Source organism: Dysidea avara, chromosome 15, assembly GCF_963678975.1.
Source record: "Dysidea avara chromosome 15, odDysAvar1.4, whole genome shotgun sequence".
In the NCBI taxonomy this organism is placed as follows: Eukaryota; Metazoa; Porifera; class Demospongiae; order Dictyoceratida; family Dysideidae; genus Dysidea; species Dysidea avara.
Window position 1 is genome coordinate 5,060,177 of NC_089286.1, and position 12,630 is coordinate 5,072,806.

At 39.5% G+C, this 12,630-nt stretch overlaps 2 protein-coding genes across 2 annotated transcripts; one reads left to right on the forward strand and one right to left on the reverse strand.

Moving 5' to 3' along the window:
• Window positions 1–56: 56 nt before the first annotated feature.
• Window positions 57–2,715, reverse strand: LOC136245768 (serine/threonine-protein kinase NLK2-like). Its single transcript, XM_066037244.1, has 9 exons — window positions 2,268–2,715; window positions 2,083–2,212; window positions 1,902–1,957; window positions 1,559–1,665; window positions 1,420–1,505; window positions 999–1,310; window positions 728–941; window positions 509–674; window positions 57–452 (listed from the first exon to the last, which is right to left on the reverse strand). Exons 1-9 carry the CDS (start codon window positions 2,471–2,473, stop codon window positions 416–418), a joined length of 1,314 nt encoding a protein of 437 aa, XP_065893316.1. The 5' UTR covers window positions 2,474–2,715; the 3' UTR covers window positions 57–415.
• Window positions 2,630–11,024, forward strand: LOC136245766 (uncharacterized). Its single transcript, XM_066037243.1, has 12 exons — window positions 2,630–3,123; window positions 3,176–3,750; window positions 3,806–3,879; window positions 3,942–4,009; window positions 4,276–4,794; window positions 6,435–6,763; window positions 7,376–7,750; window positions 8,076–8,642; window positions 8,694–8,768; window positions 8,976–9,015; window positions 10,315–10,632; window positions 10,728–11,024. The coding sequence occupies exons 1-12, from the start codon at window positions 3,075–3,077 to the stop codon at window positions 10,748–10,750; spliced, it is 3,012 nt and encodes a 1,003-aa protein (XP_065893315.1). The 5' UTR covers window positions 2,630–3,074; the 3' UTR covers window positions 10,751–11,024.
• The last annotated feature ends 1,606 nt before the right edge of the window (window positions 11,025–12,630 follow it).

Here is a 12,630-nt window from a genome sequence, read left to right on the forward strand (position 1 = left end):
CCCACCCAACATCTTAACCACGTGTCTTGTACCCGCAAACCCACATCCTTTTGACCTTTCACTTTCATTGAAATAATTTTAAATTTTCGCCTAATACAAGCAATATTACAACAGTTGCAACACAAAACCTTAGCTGAGTACAGAAAAATATGACATGCTACTCTACAATGTGGATACCAACACAAAAAAAAACATCTACAAGTTCTGAATCATTCACTGCATTACAACAAACAAAACAAAAACGACGACAACAACTAACACAAATATGTAAATAAATAAACAGCGTTTGTCTGCTTAGAGTATTAGTGCATGCATTACGGCAGCAAATAAGGACAAAAGCAGCAGATACGACCAAACACAACACACTGAATACAATCTGTGGCATCCACAATAATAGAACAACACTTGATATCTTCTACTGCAACCCAGCTGCCATGCCTCCTGGCATATGACTGCAGTGAGGAGAAAAAACCATTTAATTTTTCAACTTGAATCTTTGTTGACTCACTTCTGAAACTGCTTGAAGTTCTGAGATTTGGCATTGATGTACAACTGTGCTTTACCCTTGTTGAACGCTTGTATGTAATCAAACATTCGATGACGAACACGACTGACAGATGTCAGACCTCTCTCAAAGGATGGATCGAAGTATCTAGTAGAGTTTGGTTCCATGTCTACAAGCAATAAACAACCTTAATAAACTAGATAAAGAAATTACTTACAATACCTTTACTAAACACTCTAGCTCCTTCAATGTTCTGGAAGCAACAATTACAGAGGAAGGAGTGGTATCTCATACGACCATCTTCCAAGTATGGATGGCACAAGGCTTCGGCACATGATAGCCTTTTGTGAGGGTTAAACACCAGTATCTGGGTCAATAGGTGAACAGCACTATGTGTCGCATTACCAGAAAGGTTATACAATTTATGCAACTGAGGCTAAAATGAAATAGAATATGTGAATATCATGTAACAACAGGTTTAACAATAGCTCACTAATTTGCGAGTTGATAGTAATTGTTTGACAGAAGCAGCAGATGTCACGTGGTGCACATCATTTAAAGTAGGACTCCCCAGAAGGTCTGTTATCATCTCCAGCTGAACAGCTGTCTCTTGTGCTTCAAACAGTATCCTTCTCCCCAATAATTCAGCAAATACACAACCCACAGCCCAAATGTCTATTTCTGGTCCGTAATGCTTGCATCCAGCCAACAATTCAGGAGCTCTGTAATATTGTGTAACAACCTCCAATGTCATCGCAGTGTTACGATTAGGCTCAACAGCACGAGCAAACCCAAAATCACAAATCTAAAACAGAAAAAAAAGTTAAGTATAAATCAATTTACAATCATCAGATTTACCACAGTGTTATATAAAGATTATAAGGCTGCCATTGTGGTCAAATCAACACACTCACCTTCAATAAACAGTTGCTGTTCACAAGTAAATTTCCAGGCTTCAGGTCCCTGTGGATTATTCCAGCAGAGTGGAGAAACTTAACACCTAATCAACAACAAAGGTGACCCAGCCACTGTCACAAACTACACATTCCAAACCTCTCAATATCTGATAGAGGAATAACTTGATATGATCCTCGCTCAGTGACTGAGGGGACATGATAATCTGATGCATATCAGACTCCATCAGTTCTGTCACAATATACCTATGTGTAGGGGTACAACACTGTAACACTAACTTACACAAAAATACTGTTTTACATGATGTAAAAATTCTGCTAACAGAAAAACCAATGTGGTTTCAACTATATTTTGACCAAACATCCTACATAAGCCAGTAAGCCTTAACAAGTGGTGAAGCCATGTTTTGAACAGAAAGAGGCACGCACTTAACACTATTAGTGTGAGAAAATTCTTTAAATACATTACACACTTCACTTACACATCACTCATCAGATTGACTGACTGTGCTGGCAGAACATCAGTAGCACACAACAGCTAGAGAACATAAAAAATATTATAATTTGACCCCATGGTCAATTTGGTACGATTTCTTAGAAGGCAAGCCCACACGTGTGAATGTATACGTACCGGAAATGCTCTATACTTTTACTACAACTTACATTTTCATGTTTAAATTCACACAAAACCTTCAGCTCGCGGAATGTCCTTACTCCATTAAGAACTGACTGAAAAGCATTTGGGATTTTCTTCAGCGCTGACGAACACCCAGTACGCGGATTACGCACCGCCCTGTGAAACACATACGATCAATGGAAGGTCATTTATATTCACCGCGCTAACTTACCACACTGCTCCAAATGATCCGTATCCTATGGGTCGCTCTGGTTCTATCTCTTCCGAGATGTCATATCTAGTTGGTGACGATTGAGGCACTTGAGATCCTGAAGGCGCCAAAAAACAGGGTAGGTTGCTGACTAGCGAACCGGATAACAAGCGATTGTGATAACCACCAAGGTAGCTGCCATGTAGCGGGGGGGCTGTGACCATCATTGGGCCTAGTAGTAGCCGATGGGAGCTATCTACCGTCCTACAAACCTAACACTCAACTGCGCTAAACTGCCTAACACTCAGCCATGGTAAAATTTCTATCTAATTCCTAAACTATCAGTAAATGACTGAGTAAATAACTGAGATAGGTTAAAAAAGACGATGTCCTACCGTCTCAAGGGTTGGTTTGCCACTGACAACCCTAGCCTGCCGCTACTTGGCCATGAGCCACGTTGCTAAGAGGGCGGCCGCTGTGCGCCTGCGTGAGTAGGCCGGTTGAAGGTCACGTGGATATACGGAGTAAAGAAACAGGACTCCGGATACACTAAAAAATGGCCGCTGTTTGAAAGGCTGTTTAGTACTTGGGTTTTATTTCTACCGAAGACAAAAGAGAAGATTCGCAGTTTTGTGCGTTTTGTCTTGTTTGCTAGTACTTTTATGTTTTTCATATAATACGGTTCTGTGAATATTTTGGTGTTAAGTGAACTGTGAAATTTTACTCTTCGTTGGTGAATTCAAGTTTATTCGTGTCAGAATGTGCTAAGTGTGTGTGTTTTAAGTGTTATTATCGGAGGGGAGTCTACTATTTCTATTACTGGTCGAAATGCCGGTGTCAAAACCTGAGAAACCTGCTCAAAACCGTCCACAAAATGGTATGCACTTCATTCTTGCATAACTGTACTTATTTTAATGTTTTTTCAACAGCTGATACAACAGTCAGACCTTCACGCAGCGTGTCAGCACCTATTAAGACACAAAGCTCACGTCTTAAGCCGTCACTTGGGCGGTCAAGGGGTCGAAGCCCTTCACCTGCGTCGAGAAAAAAAGACACACCTACTGCAGAGAAAAAGGACTCTGAATTAAGTCACAGTAGTGCAAAGGGCAATAGTGTTGGCCGTGAAGGTCAAAAGAAGGATGACAAAGTGGTAGACTCCAGTTATAAGTCACGGGTACCTCACCACAGAACACACGACAAACAAAATGAAGATGACGTATCTAAATCTCATGAGGTGACCTCCAAGCCTCACAGTAGCAATAAACACACCAAGCACCATTCCCCGGGTGACAAACTTAAAGCTTCAAAAGTAGAACACTCTTCTAGTGCACGCAGTAAGTCACCCATTAGAAGTAACCAACAGGAACATGTGGAGAAGTCCAAGACAACTCATGAAGAGTCTGGTGAAGACTTGGATGAACAAGGAAGTGGCAGTGGTGATGATAATCTTCTAGATGAAGATGTAGAGAGTAGCAAAACAATTGAAAGGATCATTTACACTAAGGTATAGCATGGAATGCTTGCATCATATCGTGCTTGCATCGCGCTTTTAACTTTAGAAAGAAATAATGGCATTGAAGGATTGTGAGCTAGCTAAGCTAAAGCCTGCAGAGCTGACAGATGAAATAATGAAGTAAAGTATTTGTGTAATGTGTTGAATGTGCCTAACTGCTGCCACTTGCTGTGTGTGTCTAGTTTATTGAACAGTGACCCTAACAGGCCCAAATATCCTGCAACATTATCACTACGTAAAGAAGGCAATGGTAAGTGTTTTATAATATAGTTTTTGTGTGTGTCTGCTTCATACGTGTATTGTATTGTGTGTGTACATGCGTGCGTACGTTTGTGTATAGACATGTTTGTTGCTTATTCAGTAGTTTCAACCATGTTTATATTAGTGGAAATTTTCTCGTTTATATCACTCTATGTTGTTGCAATCGTGGCTTATAATTTGCCAATTTTGTTTACATATTTTGTCCATTGAAAATCTACGATTAATAATCGCTAAAATGTGTGTGTTTATTATTAGAGTCTCGGAATTTTTCTGAGGTGACACTGAGTCCTCAGCGAGGCAGCTTCAGTAGTGGCTGTAAATATAAGAGCACAAAGGATCCGGCTAACAAAGAGACTTTTGGTGATGTGCCTAACACACCTCTGTCCTCCAGGACTTCAGATGACTCTTCAAGGTTTACTTTTCGAGATGATGACACAGCCGCCCACAAAGAATTCAGTCAGTACAGGGCTCCACATGGCCCCCACTCTGGGTCACATTATAACTGGCAACGCTCTACAAGCCATGGTAACTCTTATAGAGACTACAATGGTGGCACTGCACAGGACGATGAAAAAACACCTAGCAGGCCATCGTACTCACGGTACAATCACCACGAGTCATCTGGTTCATTTAGAGGTAGTCTAAACTCTCAAGGCTATTACCAGCAGGATAGCTATAGTGAACCAGAGCCTGAGTGGATGCAATTTGGGCCCAGCAGTAGGACAGACTTCATGGAGCTTGGTGGAGAAGATGAGATTGAAAAATTGAGAGAAGGTGGGGGCATGTGAATGGTGTAATGTGAGACTTTTTGTGTTGCTGAGATATCACTGTTACTGCTTGGTATTCCTGTAAGGCTTTATAATTATTTCAACACTTGTAACCAACCACAATTATATTGCAGAGTATTGTAGCAGAGATTTAATTGTAAAACACTGAATGAAATATGTGTGTCTGTATGCAAAGATTAACGTCCATGGGTGTAGTTTTATCTCCCCTTATTAAGTGAAAGTCTTTGTTTGATGCCTATATAATATGTTACTCTGTGTTGTCTCCATATTAAGTAATGTATGTGTGGTGTGTATGACATGTTATTGGCTCAAGTTAATGTTTGAAATACTACCACTATTAATCAGGTTACTACTAACCCAGTGTAGGATAGGCTAATGTGGTGGTGTAGGGTTAGATTAGGAATAGTCCTCCATGCCAAACCATCTCCTGTTATTGTTATTCTATAGATTGTGTATACATGCCAGTGAATGTTAGTAGTGTATATTTGATAGGAGCATTTTTGCACCAACAATCAATCACTATGTAGACAGCACATTATTAGTTTAATAGGCTCATTGGTTGCAAAAGTGATGGGTTGTATCAGCTTAATCTCTGTTGTCAATTAATGTAGTTTTAAAAAAAAAATTCCTTATATCAAGGTAGAGATAAATTTTGGTAGCCAGAGTGTATATACCCATAAACTTCAACACAATATTTGATACAGTTCACAGGTTGATACGTAACACTTTCACACCTCAGATCAAAGGAGCTGCCCAGGCTACATTTTGTATATAGCCCGGGCTACAGCTTGGCAGTCACTATATATACGTTGAGGCCAAATTGATTGTGGGGATTGATTAATACTCGCATGATTAGGATAAACAACTTGGATTTCACTTGAAAACGACTCAGGCAGAGAGTGTTTTGCTATCCTCGCCATCCTACGAGTTGAAAAACGTTGGGCTAAGGTGAGTACGAGTGCCATGGCTTATTCACTGATCGTTTTCTGCATGTTTTCAAATACGGACACACCCCCATCACGAAGCTACCACTCTGACCACTCTACAAGCAAACTTACCTATCTAGGCCTTTAGTGAACTTAGTAATTTTTCTATAAATGATTCAATAGCACTGATTAAAACATTAAACTCGCGTAACTGAAATGCTCTGTGATATCTCTAGGATATGTCCGTTCATCGTAACGGAATGTAACCAGAACGTACTAGCTGCTGACCCATAATCAAAAAATTTAGGTATCTATATATCCAGTGGCTGCACTCATATTGGCTTGGGTGATTGTTCACCCTGTACAGGCTATCAGCCTGATAAGTGTTACATATTAGCTGTTACATGAGGCATTCGGGCTTTGCCTGATATGTATGCCCTCTGCCCTCAGACCCATTGACCAAAGCCCTTATGCCCGTGTTGCAACTATTACATAGACACTGACTCTATCAGCGTCTTCAAAAACTTTGTTCTACGTATATGCTGTCAAGTTCTATTCAAAACTTGTACGCATGTTTTAGCTTTCCATTAGTATGATATGTGATTAGATGTTGTGTTGTGATTGTTGAGGGTATATTCCCAAGGGGTTGTCTTTTTGTAATATATACACTGAGTATTTAGTTACTGATATGTTGTATTAGAATTCAAGGCAAGGCAAAAGAAAGTAGATCGGGCATTTAACAAGACATCTACAAAGCAAGACAGTGCAGAAACTCCTTCTGATTCTTCCGACAGAGACCTTGAAACATTTGATGGTACAGCTAACGGAGATAAAACAGTGAACAATGACGAACTAGATCATGATAATGATGTGTTTAATAATGAGGGGCAGGGTGCAGAACAGCCCCAGTTGGCTGACACGAAGGTACAGCATAATATGTTGGAAACTGATTCTTTACTAGCTGGTGGTGCGGGTGATGAGTTTGCCGTGGACTTAAGCCGTATCCTGAATATCTGCGATGATATGGAGGTGGGTGTGATTTTTATGAATGTGGAACTATAAAATTAATATTGTGATCAAATTAAATGGATTTGTCAACCCATGAATTCAATGTATAAAATTCAGGTGTACTGTACGTGGATGAAATTTATGTCATGCGCTTAGTGATGTTAATTTTAAAAATTGCACAAGTACTAGATTATGCAGACAATCCAATGTAGAAAACAATATGCAACCTCTATCTTCTTACTGTGATACTTTTGTTAGTCATATTTTATCCTATGTATTTGCAAACTTTGCTCAATCCTAAAGTTAGTGTGAGCGATTAGCATGATCAAACCATGTGACTATCAGTGTTAATTGCTACATACAATTACTGAGAACTGACTTAACACTGATCAAACTGTTTTCAGTTCTATTGTTTGGGCCCTGGTGAAATAATTCTTCATTAGGTGGTAAAGTAGTGTAATCCTTTACTGTCTGCAAGGATTTTTGGTGTGCATACAATGTACTGTCAATGTAGTGAGGGATAGCGTTTTTCTTTAGTAGTTATATGTATTTGTTATGTATGTGTTATACTTTTTGTACAATATATGGGACATTTTAACTTCTTGGCATGTGCTTTTTTATTTATGCACACAGGATGATGGTATCCCTTCAGGCCATGCTGGGGGTAGTCAGTTGTCCAAGTTATTTGCTTCACACAATCACGCAATGCCACCACCTCCATCGTCTGGTGACCCCAGTAACCTACTGATGCAGGTACTAGGTGTAAACCGGAATAGCCAGCTAAACAGGACTAACCAGTCAGTACCACAACACAAATCAATGGTGGTTGGTAACAAAATACCAGCTAATGCTTTGACACTGGATGAAGTGTTAGCCAAAGAGAACATCAATGTTACAGGCGCTGCTAAGGGAGACGAAGGGGACCAGTCAGCATTTAAAAAGTTACTGGCCATTGTACAGCAGCAGTCTCCAGATGGTGGAATGACATCTGCCATTAATCCAGTATTGGTGAGTGTAGTGAACTATTAGTTACATTAAGTGATATATTGTACAATTTGTATCCAGAGTAGTTGTGCTGCTTCATTAATGGTGTGTATGCAGTCATTGTATCATTATACATGTTGCAGTATGGATTGTTCTGTTGTGTATGTAAACGTGTGTGTGCTTGTGTAGTGTGTACATGTTGGAGTCTCTGACTGTGTGTATGGGCAGTTGTGTATGTGCGTTTATCTAATTGAGATACGAAGCTTTGCTCTTCAAGAAAAATCCTATATTGTCATGTATTACTGCTGGCTTCAATAGAGATATAAGACGTGTCACTGTCCACTTACAGGAGAACAATCGACATTTATCTCCTCAAGACACAAGAGGTGTCATGTATTCCTCACAAGGAAGGGGCTCCCCACACAATACACTGGATCAGTACACATTGAATGAATTACTACATTCTGAGGAACCTTTACACCCTCTACCCATGCCCATTGGGTATGACCGCTACTCCAGACATCAGCAACAAGACATGGGTCCACTGTACATGCATGAAGAGGACAAGGCAGTAGAGCTGGCTAATATTGAACAACAACAACAGAGGATGGCATCACTGCAGCCACCAGTACAACAACAGCACATGGACCAGAAGAGGCTATTAGAACACCATATACAACAAGGTGTGCAGGAACATGTAATAAAACAAGTGGAGCAACAACACCGACAGAGAGCTGCTGCACAGTTTAGACAACACCAGCATCAACAGATGCAGCAGCAGCAGCAACAACAGCAGCAGCAACAACAACAACAACAACAACAAGCCCGTATAAAGCATCAACAAATGATGGCTATAGAGCAACAGAAAAGAGCAATGTCTGGAATGATGTATCCCTCCATGCAACCTCAACCAAAGGTGTGTATATCTGTACATTTAATGGTTGCATATTCACAAATGTAATTTCAGCCTCCAATGGTTAGCCAGCCACTGAACTTTATGCCCACGTCAGTGATGAAACACAGCTTCAAGCAGTCAAGAAATGTGAGCAGTCATTGTGATGTGTGTAGACTGTAACACTAGCTCATTAGGTGAATAAGATATTGACAGGTTAATTTACAAACTGTCATAAATTGTTCCGGTAATATAAATAATACCTGTGGGTGTATAGGCTAGGCAGTTGTGACCATCAAGTTTTACACTTTTCTATAAACAATGTATGCACATTGACTGTACTGTGTGTCTGTGTAGATGTCTGAGATGAATAAACCTTCAAGTAGGCTAGAACAAGGTTTGTATATGTGGTATAGTGTTGATGTGTTTATTGTGAAAACAGCTGTCCTTTATTCAGTCTATGGTCCGGTAGTGTATCCTAGACTATGATTGATATATCTGCTAACTTGTCTAGCTAAAATACTAACAGCTGCTTTATATCAGTTTATTTGTTAATTCTTTGTGAAGTCATTCTTGAACATATTGGATGTTAATTATAGAGTGAAACAAGTCTTCAAAGAGAGAGAAGCTTTATGATTTGCTAATCTAGTGAAAATGTTTGCCCACAATTGTTAAGTATTTGCGAGCGAGCAACAGCAGAAGCAGGAAGGTTGTAGATGTGTGATTGTGCAAATAATGAGTACAGCAAGCTTTTAAAAGTGTGATATTTTAGTTGGTCATGCTAGAAGGTCACTATGGTTCTGCATGTGTGTACATGTTGAAACATGGCATTCAATTTGTTGTAGATGGCTACATTAGTAGAGAGTATTTATGAAATCCGACACTGTCACTTTATAGCTGAATAGGTTTATATCGGATTGGCCTTATTTATTGGCTGGATAATTTTTTAAATATCTATTGTTGGAGTATCGGTTAAAAGTCGTACGGTGTACCTTGTGAAAATACCAGTACTGGTACTCATGACCTTGTATCAATCTTAAGTGTATAATGGAATTTCACTTAGCCACTTTAGTAAATCCACCTCATTGTAGCATAGATATACGACTGTTAATAGGGACTGGAAACAGTGTCACACACACACACACACACTAAAAAAATAGCAGTGTTTTGAATGGGCATGTGGTTTTCATAATTGCACCGCACACTAGATTCATTGGCCGTTTGGAGTTTTACAGGTTTTGTGATAGGGATTAGAATCCATTAGCAAAGTGTGCCACCGTACTGCCAGCTTTGTTGGCATTAGATAAAAGCTTAGAGACAAATAGTTTTGCTAGACAACAACTATGTAGACATACAAGAACAGAAACACGAGAGTATTACAACACTGAGCAAAGTTGGAATATTTAGCTTTTAAAACTAAGGGTGTAACTTACAAACCATTCTGTTCAGTTCTAATGACCAAAGAGGTTCTAAATAGTCTTGTCATGCTCTTCAAAGCAGTAGTGAGTGAAACGCGCCTTGTATCTAGCCAGTGACGTGATCACATGATGCCATTAATAGTTGTATATCAATGATTTGTAGTGACCATGTCCCAAAGTGTACTCCATGACCTAAGTAATAAGCCCATCACATTATACCATATTGGTTCTATAGTTAAGAGTTACACTGTATACCATGTGGTTCATTTCTTTACCAGATCTTAACCAGAAGGCAGTCAGTACTCACTCATCACTGACTGGACTACTGTCACTACCTGATGATGATCACCAGTACATGCAACAACAACATGATCAGAGACCTCCACCGTTTGGTTACTCCTCGTTACCCAGGATGGGTATCCCCCCACCGGTACATGGAGGAGAGCATCTACCTCGTTATCCGATGCCGCCACCACCACCGCCACATCACATGATGCAGGGACCACCTCCTGGTTACCCTATGATGGGACCACCTCATCATCCTCACATGCCACCTTACCCTGCAGCAGCAGCTAAACACAACAGCCTTCCTCCAGGTACTGTTGTTGTTCTTGTATATGTGTGTACGATTTGTGAAGATTTATGCTGTATTTCAGTTCTTTCAATATGGTATATCCTCTCATCCTTGTAGGCCCGTATTACAACTGGAATTGATGAACTAGCAATGCCAAGCAGCAACAGCCGTTATAATGGTGTCCCTTCTATCAACACTTATTTGTTATTGTATAACTTGTAACTTAGTACAACGCTTTTGACGACAACTCACGATTTACATGACTGAAACGAATTCTGACAACTTGACTGATAAAATTTCTAATCAACTGACAATGACAATTAACAGGACATAATAAATAAAAACTTTGTATTAAATAGTTGCTTGGCAAGTGAAGGCAATAATTGCTGAAAAGATGAAAATTATTATAATGTGTGTCCATTTTGTTAGAAGCGTCCTTTTCCTCCACTCTTTTTCTTCAACCTTTTGAGTTTTTTCTTTTGCTTCTGCTCACGCATTTTCTTCAACTGGGAATTGGAAACGACCTTTGTTGCAGTGTCCATGGAATCTGTTGTAGCAGCAACATCACTTGATTGCTCCTGAGGTGGATCAGCTGTGTAGACAATTCTTTCACGTGATGTGTGATGATGGTGTTAACTGACCTTCCATTTTGTCTCCTGCGTGTTCTTGTTCCTTCTTTTTGTCTTTCTCGTAGAACATTTTCTTCCGCAGTCGCTTTATCTTCTGTTTTCGCTTTGATCTCAAACTCTTAGCCATCAGTTCCGTGTGTCCACGTGTAATTTTCCTTTTAAAGCGCAATATAATAACCTAAATGTAGGCGCATATTTTAGTTAGCACAAGCCGTAGTCATAGCCATAATTATGCACAATTAAAATGGGTAATGAAACCTCAACATATATGTCAAGCAGTAGCCATGACCTAGTGTGGTTCTAGACAGCTACAAGGATTGATTAGTTGGGATACTCTTGCATCGATCAGCACCACATGGTGTAAAGTCTTGTATAGCATCTAACATTATGAGGGACCTGGAGGGGTACGTGTAGCGCATCTCTTGCCTGAAACGGTTACGCATCCACATTACACAGATCTTATGGTGTAGTGACCATGTGACTGCTTTATTAGAGTATTTATCCTTGAAAGAGAAGTAGTGATTTGCTCCATATACAGTCTGTTGTGGATATGCTTGGAAGGCAGTCCTTGTTCTTAAGTAGAAGTCAACTATATATCATAGTCATGTAATCGTGACGAGACAGTTGCAACTCCAGAACCACATCATCCCTACAGATTCATTTGAAAACAAACAAATTTTATTTGCAATAATATACACTACACGTCGGCCTATAGTACACTTTTGATGTCTAATTTCATGGCAAGCAGTCAATATAGTCTATGTGTAAATTGATTGACTGAATTTCATATCAAACTGTAACTCACCGAGTTATACTTAAAGTGATATCTAGTACTCTGACTAATGTTAACTGTGGGTTGCGGCACTTATGGGCTCCTAGTTATATTGTAGTGAGTATAATGTACTGTAGTGACCCAATCATACTTGAAACATTACCCATTAGTAGCCATTTCAGGAGTCAAAATACTCCCAGGATTGATAAGGTGTATAAATATTACAGCTATACGATCCCTGTCTCCATTATGATGTGAATCAACAAGTAGCATATTTATGAAAACCACTGTGTAATAACTCCCAAATAGGGCTGCTATAACATGATTTGACTAATTGTGCCAAATTTGCTGCACTTACCAATTGTTATTCTTTCCTCTTTCCTTATGGTCTCAAAGCAGTCATTTTCCAAATTGACATCCACCAACTATGCTTAATTTCCCATCAATCAGTCCACACATAACATGAATTAGGGATTTCTAGTGTTCATTTAGCTATTTGAAAATGCACGACTCGATTTTCATGAGCTGAAGTCTTTGATTATTTTATTATAGAGCTCCAAATTGTTATTCAGCTGACTGTACAGTCCAGCATGCACTTACATTGAACGGTACAATATCA